Below are 22,595 nucleotides of genomic sequence, written 5' to 3' on the forward strand. Positions count from 1 at the left end.
AATGGACACCATCACGTGCATGTGCACTGGAGGGTGACCCACCCACACTCTCTAGAAACCGTTCGTCCACACAGGTATGTGTGTGCTGGACATATAGCCAAACACACGCACTGTCAATCGCACACAGAAGTGCCACACGGGAGCACAGCCTCAGCACAATCACATCTACCAGACTTGCTCAGAGCAGGGACCCAGGATTTCCACGCCACACCAGACAAAGACACGATGCCAATGGAATGGAACATTTAATTGTTTCTGCGGTGCTCCCGGATGGGGATTGCGGGGCCTTTGGCAGAGCCCTGGCTAATGGAACCAAGAAAGGTGCCTATCAGCCAGTGCCAGGCAGGGTGGCAGCCTCAGGGCCAGGCTGAGGACAACCAGCACTTGGGCTGTTGCTTAAGACAATTTCTGAGACTAGTGGGTAAGGAATGTTACCTTTGAATAAAGAGGGAGCTACAGTTTGAGAGGGGAGGCGGTAGGTCTTGGGTTGGGGGGAGGGGCTCCAAGGTCGGAAGGTTAGGAATAACGGAGTTGTCACAAGGTCCTTCATGGGTGATGGCTGGGGGGAACGTGGTGACGGAGTCCAGGGGGCTGACTCGGCTCAGGCCAGTTTCAGGAACTCCTGCAGTGTGTTTTGCTCCACAGCCTCCACGAAGAGCTCATAGTCCTGGGGGAGGGGACAAGAGGTGGTCACCTGAGTACTGGTGCTTTGTCTCAGGTCTGACTCTGGCTGGTATCCTCCTACAACACTCCCTCCATCCCCAACCCCCAGGCCCATACCCCACAGTACTGGTCCCCGTTGACAATCTGGGGTGGGGTGGCCTTGGGGTTGCCCGCCAGGGCTCGCATCTCATCCCGCAGGGCGTTGTCTTGGGAGATGTCCACTAGCTGGTACTGGATGCGCTTCCCATCCAGGATGCGGGTCACCTCGCTCTGCTGGGACTTGATCTGGGGGCAAAGGGCGGGCAGGGGTTAGTGAGCAGACTAGAGGGTTTATGGGGGGAACCCTGGGCAGAAAAAAAGGGAGTGTGGCCAGGAGCTTTTGTCCCCCTGTCGCGCTCCACGCCCTAGGGGAGGGTTCTGGCCACTAGGAGTTGGGAGGAGGAGTCAGGATTGTGGTGGTGTGGAAGGAGAGAGGGACCACCAACCATGAGGAGGGGAGTCAGAGTGAACATAAATGAGATAAATTAAGGGTGGGGAGAGCCAGGAGCTCGGCAAAGAGAAAGCAGGGCAGGCCTGGGTGGAGACGGGTAAGGCGCCACCTCCGCCCCCAGGTACACACACACACAGTGGAGGAGAGGAAGGGCAAGATAAGGACATGGTCAAGGCTCAGCCTGGTAGTGGGTGTGCAGAGGACCCAGGATGCCCGAAGGTGGTGTTCAGGATGGGGCCGCGGAGCCTGCCCCCACCCAACTCAGGAGGCCGTGTCCAGCACCTCGCCGCCCCCGCCCTGGGGGCGGGTCCCAGGCGCCGGGTCCAGAGCAACAGGACCACCACCAGCGCTCTACCCCAGGGCGCGCACTCACTTCGCGGGAGCCGGTGACCGACGTGCTGTAAATGCGCAGGCCGCTCATGCTGCGGATGGGCCGACGGGCCGACAGGCAGACGGGGTAGCGGTGGCAGCAGCTGCACGGCCTGGAGACGAGGCCGCCGCGCTCGGGAGCGGTTTCCTTCCTGCTCAGCCCGCGAGTCATAGCTCTCGGGACCAATGGGCGGCACGGACAGGCGCGCGGCCGGGGCGGGGCCTGCGCGACCCCGCCCCACGCAGCGCCGGGCCCCCTCCCGCCCCCCCTTGGGGACCGGGCGCACCGAGGACCCCTGTCCCACGCAGGGCCGCCCTTTTCAGCCCTCCGAGCTGGGGCTGACAGTGTGAGGCTGGGGAGCGAGCTGACGGCAGGAAGGGCCGGGGAGGGCGTGGGTGAGGGTTTGGCAGAGGCCTCCCCTTCAGCCTCGCGCGGGTTTGCTGCACCCAACTAACTACCCACCCCCGGTGCCACGACAGCGCTGCTCCGCTCCGGGCTTTGAAGTCTTGGGCTGTTTTCAAACCTAAAGTTCCCCCGCTAGGGAGCTTCGCTTCACGGGATGCCCCCCGACCCCAACACGCACACACTGCCCCAGGGGCCACCCACACGTAGCTAACCCCGCGGCACACCACAGCACGGAGGGCCTCTGATTAGAGATTTCCCCAGAGTTCATCTCCGCTCAGATCGGCAGGTTTAGACAAGTGAGGGTGGTGGCAGGAGACGGGGCCACACCCTCACAGAGCCAGATGGAGGCCAAGGTATGAAAGAGGTTTCTAGTTCTGGACTGGGTGGAGGTAGAGGTTGGTGTCAGGACTCCTGAAAGTCTGGGCCCTTGTTAAAGATACACTGCTGGTCTTGGGGTGGCCCCAGCCCCACCCCAACTCCTCGCAGAAGATGGCACAGGGTGCAGAGGAAGCAACCAGCCCAACATTGGACCCCCCAGCCATCTGTCTGGGGTTGGACATGACACCCCTCATTAGTCCTCCCAGGTCCAGGGCTCTGAGAACAGCCCAGGAAGACAACCCTAGCTCCTGGAGGCAAACACAGAGTCCTGCCTTGCCCTGGGGAAGCCACTTCCTTACAGCAACCCACAGGCAAAGACTTCCTCCTCAGAGGATTACTGAAACTCAATGACAAACTTGCTCTGTGACTCAGGGCAGCTTCACCCAACAGAAAGTGCTGTGGGAAGAGATCTTATCTGTCCCCACAGAAAGACAGAGGAGCAGAAGTGGTAGAAATAGACTTGAGGCTGGACCTGCCAAAGTTCCCTCCTTGCTGCTGTTTGGAGAACTTGGCTAAACACCCAGGCTTTGGCTCCAACAAGCCAAAGTGAGGGGTGGAGTACGAGCTGATGGTGATGGAAAGCAATGGGAAACCGAGGAGTCTGTTAAATTTTTATTTTGTAATCAAAATAGGCAATACAAACCAGTTGACATAACAAGGATTCATATAAATAACTGCTTATAAACTTTATGAGGAAAAATACCCGTGAGCATGGTGGCTGGGCTGCCAATACAGGGTGGAGACCAACCAGGCAGCTCTGCCTTTAGGAGGCAGGAGCCCAGAGGCTGAGGGGATGGCTGGGTGGGGCTGCTCTGAATGGAAGGGATAAGTCACTCCATAAATAAAACACAAACTAGTAAAAACACTTATGAAGGAGTCTCATTCAGGCCAGGAGTGAGGTCCAGGATGCTGCCCTGCCAGCCCGAAGCTTAGCAAGAATCTCCCAATGGCTGGCTCTGGACTCCTGAACTACTCAGTGCTCCCCCTTCCCCACACACAGCCTGGCTTGGCCTGGCTCCAGATCTAGAGGAGGCCCGGGGCTGGCCCAACAACCAGATACAAAAAACTACCAGATGCTCCCTCAACGAGGAGGCAAGAGAAACCAGAAAGCAGAGGGTCCAAAGGCCCCGGAGAAACAACGAAAAACACTGAAAGTTGTACCTTAAAGCTGACCTGTACTGGGTACTCTGAACTCTCAAGGAGCCCAGAGCAGGAAAGGGAAAGGACCCCCAATCCCAAACACAAGAGAGGCACAAATCAGAAGGCCAGGCACTGGCCCCAGCCCCGGGGGGAAGGGGGTGAGCAGCTTGAAAGTTGCCCTGCGGTATCCTGGGGGAAAATCCTGCCCAAACCCAGAACCATAGAGGAGTGAGTTTGCACTCAAGGGGGCTACCTGGCCAGCCTGAGAACAAAGGAGAAAGGGCTGTGCTAACCACACGACCAGGGCCCCAAGGGCACAGGGCAACTAGAGTGGGGTCTCCTGTAAACGGGCATGGTAGCACAGATGAAGAAGCCCTGGTTATAATCCCTGGGCTCCCAATTCTAGTTAGTACTTTGCTAAGGAATAGATCACCCTGAGGCATCTATGAGAACAAGAGCCCTGAGGAAGAAGCAGTGGGACTGGGCCTAGGAAAACCCAGAGCCTGCTCAGGTCCCAGGAAGGCTGGCACATGGGGCCTGAGAATTCTCAAATGGCCATTGTTACTGGTACTCAGCCTTTCCTGGCCCCTCTAAGGAACTCTGGGCATCAGCACGACCAAGGTATGGAGTGGGAATGAATGTGGAGCCATCCCAAAGGATGGAGAAAGGAGGTAAGAGGCCTGCTTGCCTTTGACGTCAGCCGGCAACTGGGAACAGTCTGTGAGGACTTCCCAGTCTACCTGCAAAAGTTAATTATTAACTCACCCTCAAAGGGTAAATGAGGATGACAGGACAAATGCAATCCAACAAGGCAAAGCCAGAGTGGGGCAGGGCAAACAAAATTCTCTAATCAGCCCTTGGCCCCAGGTGCAGCTCATACCTCCCCTCCATCCTTCTCTCTGGGAATAGCAGCAGACAGGAGGCAAGAGATTGTCAGGGCAGGACCTGCTGGACCGGGCTCTCAGCAGACCAGATTCTCCCTTGGGGAATACAGCCTGTCCCACCCCCAGCATTCCTCACTGTGTGACACAGTTTTCTCCCATGTCCTGGGCGTATCTGTCTGACATGGTGGTCCTTAAGTCCTCGATGTCACGGCGTAGCTGTTGAACCTCTTCTAGTTTCCTCCTGATCACATCCGGCTTCTGAAAATCTAGCTGAGTCCCTGCGTGCTGTGTAGCTGGGGAGGAGAGCATTTCGAGAGATTATTAGTAAATCACTCAGGAGACACTTTCCTGTGGAAAGCGCAGTATGGATATGCAGTGCCATAAGGCCTGTGGTCTTGGAACATGGCACTTTTTAAAAAGCACCTAGGAATAACGGGCTGAAATCTTGCTGCCTAAGGGCCACGTTTGTGTTTGTCCTTCACCCAGGTACCCCATAAGGATGCCTGTTTCCAAAACAGATTTACTGAACGTCTACTTTGCAAAACACATAACTCCCAGAGGGTGGTGACCAGGTCTACGGAGCCCAGTTCACAAATTACCAGTAATGATGGGAAAGGTAGATAGGGGTGAGAGGAGAATGAAAGCCACTCTCTCCTGGGTCCCAGACTGGCCTGAGGACTCACAGTGAATGCCCAGGAGCAGGGAGAGACTGGGGTCATGTCCCTGGGCCCTCTGGGTCACAATGCTACAGACAGCCTGCAGATCTTGAAGGCAACGGGCCAACTCCTGATGCAGCTCAAATGCCAGCTGGGCCGTGTCTGATGAAGATGGGGACCCTGATTGGGCCTGGCGCAGGTGTTCTTGGAGCGTCAGATTCTTCTCAATGAGGTCCTGGTTCTGTACTGAAAGCTGAGCAGACAGAGAGGCGAGCACATTAACCCAGGCCCAGGGAAAAGCAGAGTATCTGTGCATGAGTGTGGATATATGTATATATGTGCGTGGAGGGGAAGCTATGAGTCAAAGGCGATGTCCCCCCTCCTTGCACTCCCCTCTTCCCCCTCAATATCAGGCCTAGTTTCTCCTGCAGGTAGGTTGGGCCCACAGGGCTGCAGCATTGGAGGGGAAACTGCACCCCAGCAGACTGAGTCAGCAGCCTCCAGGTTTCTGTTCAGGAACCAGAGAAGATACTCCCGCCCCTCGGAACTCTATCTGAAGCCAGTCCCTCAGCCAACTCTGTTAGCCAGGCTATCAGAGAAGGTTTAACGTGAACTGTGAAATCTGAGGAGACACTGGTTTCAATCTCTCCCTGCCACCCTGACAAAAGTGGCCACCAGCCAGCCAGATCAGAGTGTGTCAGAGGAATAAAGCAGGCAAGAAAGACAACAAGACAGCTAGTGGCCACTGGGTGGGTAGGGACGAGGCAGGGCTGAAGCAGCTGGGGACCTGGAGGACATAGTGCTGAAACGTGTCCTGCCTTTTCAATCCTTCACCTCAGTGGAGTCAGGCTTCACTACAGAGACCAGCTATTCACGTCCATCTGTGTCTCTTTCCCTCCCTTTCCCAGAACAGCTTAATGCACACTCCTTCCCTTCCTACCTCTATTCTGTTTTAAAGACACTGAATAGACTTTCTCCTCCAGTCCACCCTTCACCCACACTGGGCCATGTGACAATCCTAGTTCTGGGAGACTCCTTCCTCAGCACTTGGGCAGTGACCTTGGCCGCCCCCTGCCGACAACTCTGTTTACTCCATGAGGATCACCAAACCTTCAATCTTCTTGATCCCTTCATCCCCAACCCCACAAACCTGTGGCTGTGGGAATACAAAATAAGAGAGAGTGATCGTCCATATCCAAAAAGCATTCCTGGGTAATTATGGCCACTCAAAGGCTTAGGACCTCTAATATAAAGGATGATGCAATGTCCCTTCTTACTCCTCTGCCAAAAAAGCTTAGCAGGGACCTCCCAAACGTGGGGGCTCCTGTGGGAGAAGGGATCGGGAGGATACAGAGAAACCAGGTTTGTAAAGACAGTACCAAGAGGCCTAGCTGTTGCTGCTCACCTCTTTCACAGCTGTGCGCAGCTGCTGCAGGGCTGTCTCCCTCCTTTGGGCCTCCTCTTTCAGGGCCTGGCTTGTTCCTTCTTCTTGAGCCACTTCCTGCTCTAGGCTCTGCATCCCATGGCAAGGAGGGTGGGAGAACATGTCAGGGGTAACAAGTCTACTTCAGACCATATCGCCTCTGGTCTGGACTATATACATAGTAAAGCTGCACCCTGCCCACACACTGCTGCTAAGAGATTATTTTACAACAGCCCTGATCTGTGACTTCGCATCAAAACCCTTCTCTAGCCCTTGACCATGTAGCAATAGAGGCCAGCTCCTCAGCAGGGCATTCTAGGCCAGTCTGGCCCTTACTTACTTTTCTATCCTTATCTCTTTCTACCCTCCACACAGCCTCTACTCCAGTCACACTGAACGACTAACTGGCCTTCATCCCCAAAGGTTACAGTTCCAATACTGTTGCTCACTCCTCTTTCCCCTTTGCCCAGAATGCCCCTCTGCTCTGCCAGAACCTTCCTTAATCTGCAAATTAGATCCAATTAATCCTAATATTGCCCTGCTACTCATACCTCCATCATGGCTCATGAGTACATTTGTTGGCTGTGCACATGATTCCTCCCTCCACTAGACCATAACTTTCTTGAGGGCAAGGAACGTCCATTGAGTTGAGTTCAATTATTTATCGAGCAATTACTGTTGACAGGCACTGGGGATACTAAAAAGAATACCAAACAATCCCTGTCTTTGAGGAGCTCACAGCCAAATGCCCTTGACAATACTGTATATTAAATGTTTTTGACAGAGATGAGAAGGGGTAGAGAGAGCACTCTCTCGGGCACTTAATCTAGTTATAATGCGTGCGTGCGTGCGTTTATGTGTAGGGGTAGTCAGGGTCAAGAGAGGGAGGTATTTATATTTGTTATCTTCTGCCTCTCATTCTGGTTCATTCCAATTTCCCCCCAGTTTTGAAACTGACTTGAACAAATAAAGTATAAATAATATTTCTGAACTTTTCCATTTTGTATTAATAAAAAATTTAGCAGCCAAGGAAAACGTCTCACCACTATGAAACACCCAAGGTGACCATTTTGAATCCACCTAATTCCACCAAAGTCTCATCATGGGTAAATATACTATTTTAAATGCTGTGGAACCTCAGAGTTCCAAGAAACATACTTTGAGATCCACTAAAAACTACTAAAATCCTGGGATTTTAAATGGATGTAGGGAATTCCCCAGCAGTCCAGTGGTTAGGACTCTTCACTTTCCCTGCCGAGGGCCTGGGTTCAATCCCTGATCAGGGAACTAAGACCCCGCAAGCCGAGCAGCGCAGCTAATCATCATCATCATAATAATAAATGGATGTAAACACTCACTAGGCTTGACTATCTCCTTACAGGACTTGAAATATGTGAACTAAATAGACCCACATAATGGCAAGGGTAGGACTGCAGCTTTCAGTTCTTCCTCAGTGGACGTGCATCTCTCCTGTTTGGTGTGAAAACCTCTATTAGAGTCCAAAGAGAATCTGTACCTAGGATTTCTTGGAGAACCCAATTAAGGACACTCCTACTCTGGCCCAAAATAGAAACCAGGAGTTGTCTTTGATTTTTCCTTATTCTTCAACCTCCTACATTCTATCAGTCACTGATTCCTCTCTATTTTACCTCCTAAAATTCATTTAAATTTGTCCCCTCACAACTCCTTCTTGCAATGCTGCCTTATGCATCATCCTTCATCATCTCTCACTAGGATTTCTGCTACAGTCCACTGGCCTCCAGCCTTGTAACTCTCCATGTGCCAATATTCTTCCACCCTCAAGCCTGAGTTGCAAACCTGACCACATCACGCCCCAATTAAATACTATAGTAGATTCCCATCACCTACCTAAAGAATAAAAGCTAACTTGGTTGAACAGTCCCAGCCCTCCCATAGCCCAGTTCTCCATTTACCACTTTACTTCAACAATATCAAACTGCTTGCAGCTCCATGTGCAAACCCTGCTGTTTCATGCCTTCATGTTCCTACCCATGCTGTTCCTTCTATCAGGAAATACCATCCTATCCTGTGCCTCCTCATCGACTGGCTAACCCTTCCTCCTCCTTCAAGAAGGCTCATGAGGGCTTCCCTGGTGGCGCAGTGGTTAAGAATCCACCTGCCAATGCAGGGGACATGGGTTCAAGCCCTGGGCCAGGAAGATCCCACATGCCGCTGAGCAACTAAGTCCGTGCGCCACAACTACTGAGCCTGCGCTCCAGAGCCCACGAGCCACAACGACTGTGCCCACGTACCACAATTACTAAGCCCGTGTGCTGCAACTACTGAAGCCCGCGTGCCTAGAGCCTGTGCTCCGCAACAAGAGAAGTCACTGCAATGAGAAGCCTGCACACTGCAATGAAGAGTAGCCCCCGCTCACCCCAAGTAGAGAAAGCCCGTGTGCAGCAACAAAGACCCAATGCAACCAAAAATTAATTAATTAATTAAAAAAAAAAAGAAGGCTCATGATCTCCAGAAACCCTTCCTTGACCTCCCTACTTCCACTGACTCTTCTATGCTCCCCCAGGATAACATGGATGCTCTAACAGTACTGTGCTAAAACCCCTTCCCAACAAGAATGTAGGCTAAAAGAACTGACTGGGTCTCATTCTTGTGCTCCTAACACCGAGTAAATTGCATGGCAGAGAATAGTGTTGGTTGAATTCTAGAAATTCCATCATTAAGTCCTGCCCACCATGCCCCAAGGACTCCAGCTCACCTGTACTTGTGAACGCAACTGATCAATCTTCTGCTGTTGCTTCTCCACAATCTGAAAGGCAAAGTTATCAAGGAAGGCTGTAAGCACATGCTGATAGTGAGGTCAGAGGGCAAGAGGCTGTACTAGGATCTGTGGTCTGGCTCTTAGCCCAATTGGCTACAGCCAGTCAATAGTGAGAACAGAGTGAAGACAAGTTAGCTCTACCTACAGAAAAATAACCCAGACTCCCTATCCTGGCTAACTAGCTTCACACTCCTGTGCTCTAGTCACAAAGAGATTTAAACAAAGAGGAATGTAGTGTGGACCTATGACCACCATGGGGAAGTCGGGTGGAGAGAGACACCCTCACCCTGATGATTGTAGGCCAGTAGAATCAACTTCATATACAGCCAGTGTATATTCTGGTTCTTTGGTAAAGGACATGACTGAAAACTCAGTTTAATGAAGCTTGTCCTATCCAGGGCTATGACAGTTATCATTACTTATAGCTTTGGTCACACTGACTGTTCGAGGAGAGAACCTGAACAGGCCTAGTTTCCTGTCCTTTAAGACCTCAGGTACTCTCTGAACCATTTCTGGGTCTTCTTTTTTGCTGACCTTCAACCAGTCTCACTGCTAGGCCCCGAGCTCCTTCTTCTCTGCTGAATTAGAGCCCCCTCACTGGGTAGAACTTTGCCCAATGCAAGAGGTTCTGAATAGGGCCTGAGCCATGAATGAAGTGCACCAAGCTTCAGTGTACCATTTTGGAGCATATAAATTTGGATGTTCAGAGGCATGTCCTTCCCTAATGTTGCTTGCTAGTCATAAGGATGAATATCTAAAATGCAAATTTATTATGCAGGGATGACTTCTCAGAAGGAGAGAAAAACTCTGGGCAGCAGATCCTAGAGGGTTCAGGGTCATAAATTCATGGTTCCCTACCAATACCCAATCTTTTCTTTCCTAAGCCTACCCCGTTACAGCCTAGACACCCTCAGTCACCTTTCGAAGGGAATCACATTCCTTCTGCCAGGACTCCATTTCCACTTGGGGACCTTCTCCCCATTGAGCTGTATCTTCTCCACTGGCCGCCTCCACACACTGCTTATCTTGCAGGCTGAAAAACAGTGGCCTCTTAAAGAACTCTGAAGTTAGAGGGATGTGGCTTTGATTCCTGATTCCGCTATTTACTGTATGTTTTGGGGCAAGACATTTACACCCTTCCAAGCCATAGGTGGGGATAATGTCTTAGGTCTGTATAACGTAGGGAGTGCCACACAGAAGCTGCTTGCTCAGTCTATGCTAGTTCCATTCCCTAGAGGTCAGCATCTATACAATGTGCTACCAATTCTCTACCTGCCCAAGGTTTTTTTATTCTTTGTTTTGATATTTAAAAGTAAACATTCATCACATGTATTTAAATTATAAAAGTCACACGTATACAATGCAGAAATTTTAGAAAATACCAAAAAAATCTTTTTTCTTTGCACATACAGTCTGGGGCAGACCCAGCTATGTCCCCTAACCTCGCTTCTGACTCCAACCAGTGGTCTCCTCCCATGGATCCCCACAATCACTTTCATCATGGCCCATCTGCTGAAATAAACAACAGGGTCACTGTGGTTGAATATGGGATGAGAAATCCAATCCATCCCATTAGCAGCTGGATTTGGTCCAAGAGGCTGCTGAAACACAGCCACTACATTTTCAGAAACTTCTATTAACATGGAGGAGGCTCCCAAGACACCCTGAGAGTACATTATGGCATCCTGTTTTGTTCTCAGAACCTGCTGTGGCAATCGAGAGCAATCCCTAGGGCTGAGGAGAAGAAACAGATGCTCCTGGTAGGCTTTGCCTTGCAAGATTCAAAATGTGGATAACCTCCAGTCCTCAGCACCAGGATCTACTTTTGCAAATATAGAGATACTCATTTTCCAGTTTATGAAGTGCTCCCGTTCATTCAACACATACATATTCAAGGATTATTATCTAGTATTATTATGCCAGGTACTGGATTGGAGCCTTCCAAAGGATACAGTGACAAATCCCACCCCACTGCACCACTATACCCCCCACGTTCCATCTCAAAGACATAGTCCTTATCCATAAACAGCTTTCCTATTACTTACAATCCAAAGAAAATGAAGCTCAGAGAAGTGAAGTGATTTGCCCAAAGTCACACAGGTAATGAGTGGGGTAGCCAGGACCAGAATATAGCTCTCCACTCCTTTCCTCAACCCCACAGGGGTATTTACCTATGTCTAGTGGAGGAGAATTCTGCTTCCCTCTGTCTCAGGCTTTCCAGTTGAACCTCCTTCTCTCTGCAGGCTGCCTGGGTCTCCTCCAGCAAACTCTCCAGCTCAGTCACTCTCTCCTGCAGCTCTGTGCTCTTCAACTCAGAATCCTTAAGCTGAAAGACAGGATTCCATGCTTAGGTCAACAGGCCAAGGAAGACTCTGTCTGGGTATCTCAAAAAATTTGCAGTTCAGTTGTGATATGAGTGTGTGGACATGACTCCTTTAGGATCTTCCTTTCAGAAAGCCACAAGGTAACTGCATGCAGCAGAGGCTGAGAAAGCCCCCCTGCTTGGCCACTCCCTTCTTGCCCCAGGTATGCCCAGACATTGCTGCTACCTGCTGGCTCTGCTTCTGATGGTCTTCCAAGGTGGGCAGGTCAGCCAGGTAGCGTTCCAAGGTCTCAATACGCTGCTGCTTCTCCCGGTTCTGCTCTGATTCCTTCTGACATTTCTTTTTCAAATTATTGATATGTTTATCACGACCCTTGACCTATTGGGAAGAAATGTCGAGAATCTGTCTTCATTGACTCCTCTACAACCCTGAACATCAACTTTTTTTGAAGTGATGTCTTTGCCCTTAGGGCTATAAATGTTTTCCACTACAATGAATGCAGGAAGCTGATAAAATTTTGCCATTTGAGATTAGGGCATAAAATGCAGAGTTAACACACAAGAACTTTCTAATCAAGGGCAAGGAAGGGGGGCTCCTTTGGCAGTTTTCAAAAATTGGTAGCTCTACGGTATAATAAGGAATCTGGGACTTCCCTGATAGGCCAGTGGTTAAGACTCCGTACTTCCACTGCAGGGGGCTTGGGTTCAATCCCTGGATCCCTGGTTGGGAAAATTCCACATGCTGCACAGTGCAGCCAAAAAAAATTTGTCTGGTCTTTGTCCAGCTTCCTGGGAGGTAACTTCTAAACTCTTAGAATATCCCAAATAATAGAAAAGGAGTATCTTTGTTTTTCTTAGTGGACCAGAGCCCACCATAAATGCATTTATGCTAATGAGATGACCCAGAATGCAGACTGGTCACTATAAAGACCGATGGAGTTGAGCCCAACTCCCTGTGAAGAGGGGACAAAGACAGGAGATTGAGTTCAATCATGCCTACATAATAAAACCCCAATTAAAAATTCTGGACACCGAAGCTCAGTGGAGCTTCCTGGTTGGTGAACACATGGATGTGCTAGGAGGATGACATGCTCTGATTCCAAGGGAGAAAAGGTATAGAAGCCCTGCTTTGAGGACCTTCCCAGACCTCATCCTATTTGTCTCTTTATTTGGCTTGTCCTGATTTGTATTTTTATAATAAAACTGTAATCCTAAGTAATCCTGAGTTCTGAGTTGCTCTGGTGAATTACTGAACCTGAAGGGGTCATGGGAACCCCTGGATTTATAGCCAGTTGGTCAGAAGTATATAGGCAGTCTAGGGAACCCAAAACTTGCAGCTGGCATCGGAAGTAACAAATAAGCATAGTCTTTTGGGGGACCATGCCCTTAAACCTGTGGAATCTGATGCTAACTCTAAGTGGTCTGCATCAGAACTGAATTGCAAAAGTAAATATAACTGTATATACAGTAGACATACAGCCGGTCTGTTCTGTTGAGATAGGTAACGCATTATTCCCTAAGCACCACATAGGATATAAAGCTAAGCAATCATCTGGAAGGGCTAATGAGACTCTAAACTCCTTGAGAGGAGGGGCTGTGTCCATTTTGCTTACTATCATATCCCCAACACACAGCACAATGCTTGGCACTGAGCAGGCAATCAATTAAGATTTGTTGAATGGGGCTTCCCTCGTGGCGCAGTAGTTAAGAATCCGCCTGCCAATGCAGGGGACACGGGTTCGAGCCCTGGTCTGGGAAGATCTCACATGCCGTGGAGCAACTAAGCCCATATGCCACAACTACTGAGCCCGCATGCCACAACTACTGAAGCCCACACGCCTAGAGCCCATGCTCTGCAACAAAAGAAGCCACTGCAATGAGAAGCCTGTGTACTGCAACGAAGAGTAGCCCCCCTTTCACCGCAACTAGAGAAAGCCCGCACGCAGCAATGAAGACCCAACACAGCCAAAAATTAATAAATTAAACAAATAAATTTAAAAAAAAAGATTTGTTGAATGGAAACTTTTTCTTCACTATTATGGCTTTTTCTTTGGCTCATGAAAAAGGAAGCTGGAGGAAGTAAGAGAAAGCAGAGAAAAGGTAAGGCAGATCTACTGATGCCAAAGAGGCACAGGCCTAATTTAATCCAAAGATAACACAGTACTAAGAGGGATCCCTGAAAATCAGTCAAAACCTTTACCCCAGGTACAATCTTTAAGCTCCATGTGATTCTCCAGATTCTCACATTTTAATATGCATCAGAATCACCTGGGAAGCTTATTAAAAATGCTGATAACCAACTGTGAATTGAGAGGGGGAGAGAGAGAGAGAGAGAGAGAGAGAGCGAGCGAGCGAGCATCCCACAGGGAAGCCCACCGGGCAACTACCATGAACCCAGAGCTTCCACGCAGCTTTAAAATACTACTGATACATTGTGGGGTTTTTTTTGTTTTTTTCTTTTCTGGCTGCAGCGCACGGCATGTGAGATCTTAGTTCCCCAACCAGGGATTGAACCTGTACCCCCTGTAGTGGAAGCGTGGAGTCTTAAGCACTGGACCGCCAGGGAAGTCCCTAGAATACTACATTCTTAAATATGAGCACTCTTTCATTCAAGGATCACCAAGCCTCTAACATGAAAGACACCAAAATAAAAAGACCTGAAGGAAACAAGAAACAACACTATGAGCAGATGCAGATATCCCAAAAGGTATAATCAATATCATCAGAGAAAAGATATTGCATTCATGAAACAAAAACAGCAAAAAATTCAATAAAAGAATACTATTCAGGGCTTCCCTGGTGGCACAGTGGTTGAGAGTCCTCCTGCCGATGCAGGGGACACGGGTTCGTGCCCCGGTCCAAGAAGATCCCACATGCCGTGGAGCGGCTGGGCCTGTGAGCCATGGCCGCTGAGCCTGCGTGCCGCAACGGGAGAGGCCACAGTGAGAGGCAGTGAGAGGCCCGCATACTTCAAAAAAAAAAAAAAAAAAAAAAAGAATACTATTCAGAAATATAGAGGTATATATCAGGAGAAAGAAAGAAAAGAGTTGAGGACAGATAATTCTGTGGAGTGGGGCTGGGCACAGAACCACTAATTTTTACTATAAATATGTTGATATTTGATAACATGTTGGTTATTTAACTTAGATACATGTATTATTTTGATTAAAAGTTTCTTTTTTAACAAGCCTCTAAGTCTATGCTGTACCAATGGCACCAACATCACCTGGGAGCTTATTAGAAATGCAGGATCTCAGGGCCCCCTTCCCTCCCACAACTACTGAATCCGTATCTGTATTTTTATCATGATCTCCAAATGATTCTTAAGCACATTAAAGTTTACAAAACACTGCTTTAGCTGACTTTGATGCAAGTGGTCCAGAACTAAACATTATTAAACTGGTCCCCCAAGAATGTCTGCATTAGTGCAACCTGTGAACAGAACCAAAAGATTTAGCTCCTTCTATGATAACCAATCTCACCCTAAGCAATTCTAAGAGCACTGGCAAAAATGTTAAAACTCCCAAAATATCTGCATATATGGGATTCTTCACCTACTTTTTAGGTAGAGTGAGGAGAAACCAGGCTGAATGATGTACCACAGGTACATCTTGCCACAGCACAATCTCGTATGACTGCCCAGGCTGATTTTCCACCCAGGCCAGCTGGTAGCCCATCACAACCTGGGACAGTGAGGGATTATACGGCTTTCCCTCTCTGTGGTAGTTTTGTGCAGATGAAGCAGAAAGGAGGGGTTCCATTTCTAACAGATCAATCCTGCATAAGAAGTCAATGTAGGGGGTTTCACCCAGTTGGCTCCTCCAGGTTCCAAGAATAGGGGCCAGAAACAGCTTAGGGTCTGGCAGGAGAGGGCTGACTGCCAACTCCTTTGTGAATTAGAAAGCTATCAGCTCCTTAGCTCACCCTTTCTTCCTGTTTCTTCCCCTCCTCTGAATGCTTCTGCAATGCCACTTTGAGTGACTCTCTGATGAGCTGGACTTCAACTTCTGAAGCAGAGAGTTTCTTTTCAAGCTCCATCTTTTCTTTGCTCAAGGCTTCTGTCTTCTGTGCAAACTGTGCACGTAAGAAAGTGTTCTCTCGCTGCAATTCCTGCAGAGAGATTCTCAATATATAACTGTTCATTACCCTGACAGTCCCATACACGTTACTTATACCTAGTATACTTTGTGGTCAAATATCACCTTTCTCTAAGAATTTCTTTAAGCAGTGCTTCTCAAAGTGTGGTCCTAGAACTAACAGCTTCAGCATCACCTGGGAATTTGTTAGAAATGCAAATTCTTAAGCCCAACTCCCAGGCCCAGTGAATCAGAAACTCTGGGGATGGGTCTCAATAATCTGTGTTTTAACAAGCCCTCCAGGTGATTCAGATGCATACTCAAATTTCAGAACCACTGGCTTAAAGCAATACTTGATGAGTTGTAGTATAACAAAGGAATACAGGACACTGTATCAGAAGACCTGGGCTCAAGGCCTGGTTCTCCTCCACTCATTCTCTGTATGACTTCAGGCAAATTCTTCCTCCTTCTCGGGCCTCAATTTTCTCATCAGTAAATTAGAGTACCGAACTAGATTTTATCTAACGGCCCTTCTCACACTAACATTCTGATTCTACAAGATGGAACACTATCTTAACAGGCCCACTAGGTGGCAAAGCCAGTACAGTACTATAATCTGTCTAACAGACATCACTCAAAAGCCCAAATTACAGAAGAAGCTTGGCCAACTTCTTTTAGGGCTACTGACCTAAGTGAGAGCATGGTTTCCTTCAGTTGCTCCTAGACATGGAAGAATAAAAGTGGGAATGGCTCTAAATCCTGCATTACCTCTGCTTCCCCCTCCATTTGGCCAGGGCTGGTATATTAAGACTTCTCAAAGCATCACTCAGTTCTAGGGTCTTACTACGTACCTTGCTCTGCCTTCCTTTTCTCCCAAGTATGTCCTGATACCAAGGCACCTGGACTTCCACTTGATCTACCCTCAAGCCTTTTCTGCCCCCACAAGGGCAGAACAGGAGATACTTTATAATTAAGATGTTTACTCTTTGAGGGCAGGGACACCTTATATCACTTGGTTCATTTTCTATCTCCTGGATGCCTAACAGTGCCAAGCACAGGGAAGATACTGGGTTATGACAAGCAGAATGCCATCCTGGCTGCCAAGGTTTACCTGCAGCCTCAGCAAGCAGACATCCCCAAAGGGGGCAGGGCGGCCCAAAAGAGCACTGTGGACTTGTAGTTCGCTCTCTCGCACTTTCTGCTCCAGCTGAGAGATATGTTTCCTCTGCCTGCAAAAGCCGGAATAGAATGAGGTCCAGGGTCCTGACACAAATGACTTGCAATATGAGCCCCCACTTTCCTTAGGTACAAACCACACTTTGTAAGCAAAGACCTTGGATTCTGGTCAGTGTTGTTTCCTGAAGGAGGAAGAGCAAATGAGAAAACTGACAGGGGAAATGAAGAAAGATCAGCTGCGAAGAGTCGGCTGCCTCCTTTAGGCACTCCCCACAGCCCCTGCAGAGATATGCAACTGGCCTATCACATTACTCACATACTGGACTAGGCTGCTTACTGACCTAGCTCTACCATGAGGCAAGGCAGGGTCCTAAACAGAGGAAGATGCACTGCCCTTGGGAAGACCTCCTTAGTGGGGGCTGGGACAGCAGAGGCTAGCCCTATGACACCCCTTGCCCCCTTACTTGTCAATAAGGAGCTCCTTTTCCTTCAGAAGGTTTTCATTACTGTTCAAGATGCTGATCCACTGTGCTGGGTCTAATGTGGGCAATGAAGGAGAAAAAGCAGCAGGATGGTGGCAGATGGCTCCATTCTGAAGCTGAAAGACAAGCAGGCCCAGAGCAGCTTAATCTTGACCTATAGGCACCTGAAAACACCTGAACTACAGCTGGGTCTGCAGTCAAGGCTTACTTTGGCTCAGTCTGAGAAGGCCCACTGTTTATGAAATAATTTTAGCTCTGATGTATGACTGGAAAGAACCTGCTAGGGAGACTTCTGCCAGCTGGACACTCCCTGCTCAGAAAGGCTCCAGTTTCTAAGAAAAGGTCAGTTGTCTTTCATTATCTGGCAACAGAAGCTAAACAGGAGCTAAGATGTCCTCACCAACCAGGAAAGGAGAATGTGTCCTGCTTCCTTTCTTCCCATTCTTAAGCAGCACAAGGACTTTTTTTTTTTTTTTAAACCCAAAAGTGTTATAGTGGAAAGAACCTGGGATTCAAAGATAGTTTTTGAACCCTAGAACTCTGCCACTCACCAGCTCTGTGACCCTGGACACATTACTTATTCTAAGAAACTGGTAAATTTCTACATTTACCTCATCAGAGTGCTATAAGGATTAAATAAGATTCTGTACGTTAAAGTACCTAGCCTACTGACTGGTACATAAATACATACACACACAGTCAGTGTTGGTGTCCTAACTCTGGGTTTCCCTTTATAACCCTCTGCTTTGGAGAAACTATCTGGTGTTTAATTAGACCACCAACAGATTTGATGACATTCACAAGACTTCATTTCCTATCTACAAACATCTTTCCTCCTTTTTACAAATGCTTTCTTTGGAGTCAAAACTTATAGGACAAAACCTATACAGTTCTATGATCAGCACAGAAACTGCAAAATCCAAGGGAAGAAGGGTCTCTACCTGCATTTGTTCCATCTGTAAACGGATCAAATCCAGCTGCTGCTGACAAGTGCTGAGCTCACAAGATCGCTCACGGGGATGCCAAGGGTCAGGATTCAGTTGCCACACCTGAGAAGGTAGAGGCTTGGAGAGCCCAGGAGCAGGCTGGAGTCCCAAAGGAAGAACCCCGCTGCCACTAGGGTGTGGTCCATTCCGCTCACATACCGCCCCACTGCCTGGTGCCTTCTTGGTCTCAGGCAACACTCTGTATAACTCCTTGTTTGTGTCGGTTCTTGGGTTGTGGAAGGAGGCTCGGTAGTGGGGATCTGAATAAAGTGTCTCCATCACTGCCGACTGATTGAGAGTAGACTCCATATTGGGAATATCAAACTTCCTTGCCTCTTCTTCTCTTTCATGGCCCACTGCTGGAAACCAGGACTGCTCAACTCCATTCTCTCCAGCAGCACCACAAAGATACATGAAATCTCTAGATAGGCCTGGAGAACGTTTCATTGCACCGAGGTCTCCATTTCTTGTCATCCCCACACTTTCAGTCAACCCTGACAAAGGAAGTTTGGAAGAAGAGGGTCCGGCAGGAGAATTTGGCTTGGCAGGAGAGGTCCCCAAAGTAGAAGGCATCACATGGGCTGTTGGAATGGTTACGTGGCTTTTGATGGGCTGGAAAGAAGGACTGCTACTCGAGCTGCAAAAATCTGCGGAGAGAACAGTCTTCCGTAAGTCAAAATAGAGGCAGCAAGCTTTCTTGACTTTGGCTGCTATGCCAGACATTCTCTGCTTGTCCTAAGACCACGCAGAAAGGGCACTGTCATCACAAGTATCAGGCAAAAAACACAGCAGCCTAAACAGGAGATGTGTGTTCTAGGACCTCAAATGCCATTCACAAGGCAAACCAACAAAAGGCAACACTGGCTTCACTTTTAACTTATACTCTGTCCTTTGTATTTGAATAAAAAATCCTGCCAGTCAACAAAGCTGAAAATGGAACTTAAAAAAAAATCACTTACTTAAGGGAAATGGATTAGATCCTACTCCTCTAAGAGCTGAGTAACTCTAAGCTATAATCCAATCTAATAAAAATGTCTTTTCCAAGGGCTGCCAGAATCCTCTGTGATCTCCAAAAGCTCCCCTGTGAAGGTGAGCAATGAATCTGAACTATCCAAAAAATAAGGCGAACTGGATAGTGCTGCTTTGTATCTAGGGCAGGGAGCACAGCATCTGAATCAGGATTCTGTTCTCTCTCCCACACACCAGACCTGACTGCCGGGATATGTGAAGTTATTCTTAGTAACTCTCAGGTTTCATTCTAGCACAGTGAGCACTCTCAAGTGGTAAACAGTGAAATCCTCTTTTTTATATTTTGCCTTTTATTTACCCACTTGTTTGTATACAACTGTGATTTTTCACTTTCCTTCAGACTGGACTTATGTTTCCTTTAGCTCCTGCCTAGTCTTGGGAGACAACTCGCTGATTGGCCCTGCTGTAGAAGGTTCATATTTCTACATATTTCCAACTTTCAAGTGCTACTCTGAAGAGGACTACAAGGTCACAGAATTAACACAGGACAGTGGGCTGCAAGCGAAGAACAATACAGGAATATGAGGAAACACACACGTTACCTTCAGCAGGCAGAAAACTGAGTGAGGGGGACAAGGAATATAAACGTCTTCCTTTTTCAACTATGTCTAGTATTCTTTTCCAAACTAAGCATGTCTACCACGGAGAAGAGTAGACCTCCGATTTGTTTCTTTTCATTTTCCATCAACCAACACAGAACACACTCAGCTAATGAGGACAGACACTAACCTTTTCCAGAATTATATGAGTATAGATCAGCTATCATCTTCTCATATGGGTTTGTAAGCAGCTCTTTAAAAACACAGGCAAGAGCTTCCCTGGTGGCGCAGTGGCTGAGAGTCCGCCTGCCGATGCAGGGGACACAGATTCGTGCCCCAGTCCGGGAGGATCCCACATGCCGCGGAGCGGGTGGGCCCGTGAGCCATGGCCGCTGAGCCTGTGCGTTCGGAGCCTGTGCTCTGCGACGGGAGAGGCCCGCGTACCGCAAAAAAAAAAAAAAAAAAAAAACCACAGGCAAGCCAAATTATCCCTTATAATATATGCATAGTCTCTAATTTCCTCTACTCAGATGATCGTGGGATATATAAAATGCCATACTAAGAACAAACAAGAAACAAAACAACCAGTAATTTTTGATGACATGCATCAGTTTCTCAGGACCAAGAAAGGACATTTCAGAGTCAAAGGACACAGTTTTTGATGTCCCAAAACTTAAATACAGAACTAGTCAACAGGGTTAAGGTAGACTGGTGGTGATGAAGACTTCTAAGACTAGTAAGGTCTCTATTTGAAATCTTCCATAATGGCACCATAATATCCACTCTCAGCAAGTGTCCCCACTCCCAAAATATAATTATGGAACAAAGGACAGTAAGACTGTGGTTGTGAGGGCTGCTACTATGCTGAACTCAGCAACACCTCCTTCCATTCTCCATCCACAGCCCCACTCTCTCTAAAGACTCACCAAATTGTTTTGAGCCCATAATGCCTAGCAGTAATGGCAAAAACAAAGCCAAGAAGAAAGGTACCAGCTGCCCAAGAGAATATGGTTTTTCTAATTTTCTGGTGAGTGTGGTCCACCTACGGATGATGAAGTGAGGTCTTTGGCAGCATTTGTCACTTATCTACTGGGTTTATCTATTTATATTAAGGAAACTGTAATCCTCAGAAAGTGCTATAAAATGTCAAGTTACATCACACTTGCTAAGTCTGGTTTGTGTTTTAGAGCATTCTGAAACGAAATAGCAACACATTTTCAAAAGGGTCACTATCATCTACAATTTTCAAAGGCTTTCCAAATTTAGTGTATGGGATACGTGATTTTTATGAGAAGTTTACAATTCCCCAAATCACTGGGTTTTTGCCACTTCAAGGATATATTTCTAAATCTCTCCTTTCCTCAAACACACTCCCTGCCCCTCAACCCCCATCCCCGCCTAAAGCAATTTGTTCTTTCTAGCAACCTCCCTTTCTTGGTAAGGGGTAGACTTAGCTATTGCTAAATTTTGATCACTTCTGCCTACATCACTTACTGGTTTATGAAGTATGGTAGTCTGAATTAAGCCAGTGACAATTTCAGTCTTTATCAAAAAACTGAAAGCCTTCTGAGCTCTCCAGTACCCACCTCTATCCTGTCCCTTGAGAATCTTCAAGGTAAAACACCTTAGAGAAGGGTAGAATCAAAAGCCTAAATGGGGAATTCCCTGGTGGTCCAGTGGCTAGGACTTTGCACTCTCACTACCATGGACTGGGTTCAATTCCTGGTCAGGGAACTAAGATCCCACAAGCTGCACAGTGAAGCCAGAAAAAAAAAAACCCTAAATGTCCACTGACAAAAGAAGATGTGGTACATATACACAATGGATTATTACTCACCCATAAAAAGAATGCAATAATGCCATTTGCAGCAACATGGTTGGACCTAGAGATTATAATACTAAGCGAAGTAAGTCAGACAGAGAAAGACAAATATCATGTGATATCACTTATATGTGGAATCTAAAAAAATGTTACAAGTGAACTTATTTACGAAACAGAAAACAGACTCACAGACTTAGAAAACAAACTTATGGTTACCAAAAGGGAAAGGTGTGATGGGGAAGGGATAAATTAGGAGTTTGGCTTTAACATATACACACTACTATAGATAATTAATGGGCTTCCCTGGTGGCGCAGTGGTTGAGAGTCCACCTGCCGATGCAGGGGACGCGGGTTCGTGTCCCGGTCCGGGAGGATCCCACATGCCGCGGAGCAGCTGGGCCCGTGAGCCATGGCCGCTGAACCTGCGCGTCCGGAGCCTGTGCTCCGCAGCAGTGAGAGGCCCGCGTACCGCAAAAAAAAAAAAAAAAAAAAAAAAAAAGAATGTACTATGCAATTAATATATATATTTCCCCAAAGGAATAAAAAGCACACATCGAGTCACACACAATCTGTGTAACAATTTGACTGAATGAGATATAGCCAGTCAATTCAATGGGGGGAAAAATCTAGACCATTGTTTGATTTTTGTAAGTCCTATTATTTAGTCAGAATGAAAAAGGTCCCATGACTGCACATGTAGACAAAACCTTAACAAGTCACAACTACCTTGACAGTTAACACTTTTGATTACACAAGTGATGGAAAGAACAACAGGTGGGAGATCTGAATCTGATAACCAGCTGTGTGACATCAGGCAAGTTACTTAACCCCTCAGGGAATTTTTGCTACTCACCTGCAAAAAACTGGATTAAGTGATTTTTAAAGTTCTGTCTACCTTAAAGTCTATGATTCCATTAACTCAATATTTATTGACACTGGGCCCATATACACAC

The 22,595-nt window shown here is 47.7% G+C and overlaps 2 protein-coding genes across 4 annotated transcripts in view; both read right to left on the reverse strand.

Annotated features, from left to right (window-relative positions):
- Positions 1 to 226: 226 nt before the first annotated feature.
- Positions 227 to 1,769, reverse strand: SH3BGRL3 (SH3 domain binding glutamate rich protein like 3). The gene is made up of 3 exons (XM_060140984.1): positions 1,527 to 1,769; positions 781 to 948; positions 227 to 667 (listed from the first exon to the last, which is right to left on the reverse strand). Exons 1-3 carry the CDS (start codon positions 1,692 to 1,694, stop codon positions 602 to 604), a joined length of 402 nt encoding a protein of 133 aa, XP_059996967.1. The 5' UTR covers positions 1,695 to 1,769; the 3' UTR covers positions 227 to 601.
- Positions 1,770 to 2,905: 1,136 nt separating this feature from the next.
- Positions 2,906 to 22,595, reverse strand: part of CEP85 (centrosomal protein 85) — a 32,105-nt gene continuing 12,415 nt past the window's right edge. For 2 of the 3 annotated variants that reach the window (XM_060140980.1, XM_060140979.1), the window contains 11 exons: positions 18,208 to 18,899; positions 17,249 to 17,382; positions 16,720 to 16,837; positions 15,457 to 15,642; positions 11,759 to 11,911; positions 11,381 to 11,535; positions 10,128 to 10,242; positions 9,147 to 9,197; positions 6,392 to 6,499; positions 5,014 to 5,239; positions 2,906 to 4,623 (listed from right to left, as the gene is read on the reverse strand). In XM_060140980.1, coding sequence (XP_059996963.1) covers positions 4,463 to 4,623; positions 5,014 to 5,239; positions 6,392 to 6,499; positions 9,147 to 9,197; positions 10,128 to 10,242; positions 11,381 to 11,535; positions 11,759 to 11,911; positions 15,457 to 15,642; positions 16,720 to 16,837; positions 17,249 to 17,382; positions 18,208 to 18,899 — 2,099 coding nt within the window. In that variant the 3' untranslated portion in view covers positions 2,906 to 4,462. Of the gene's footprint in view, positions 4,624 to 5,013; positions 5,240 to 6,391; positions 6,500 to 9,146; positions 9,198 to 10,127; positions 10,243 to 11,380; positions 11,536 to 11,758; positions 11,912 to 15,456; positions 15,643 to 16,719; positions 16,838 to 17,248; positions 17,383 to 18,207; positions 18,900 to 19,211; positions 19,433 to 22,595 lie in introns of those variants that run through there. The other variant, XM_060140981.1, reaches the window with a different exon arrangement.

This window comes from Lagenorhynchus albirostris, chromosome 2 (assembly GCF_949774975.1).
Source record: "Lagenorhynchus albirostris chromosome 2, mLagAlb1.1, whole genome shotgun sequence".
Taxonomy (NCBI): Eukaryota; Metazoa; Chordata; class Mammalia; order Artiodactyla; family Delphinidae; genus Lagenorhynchus; species Lagenorhynchus albirostris.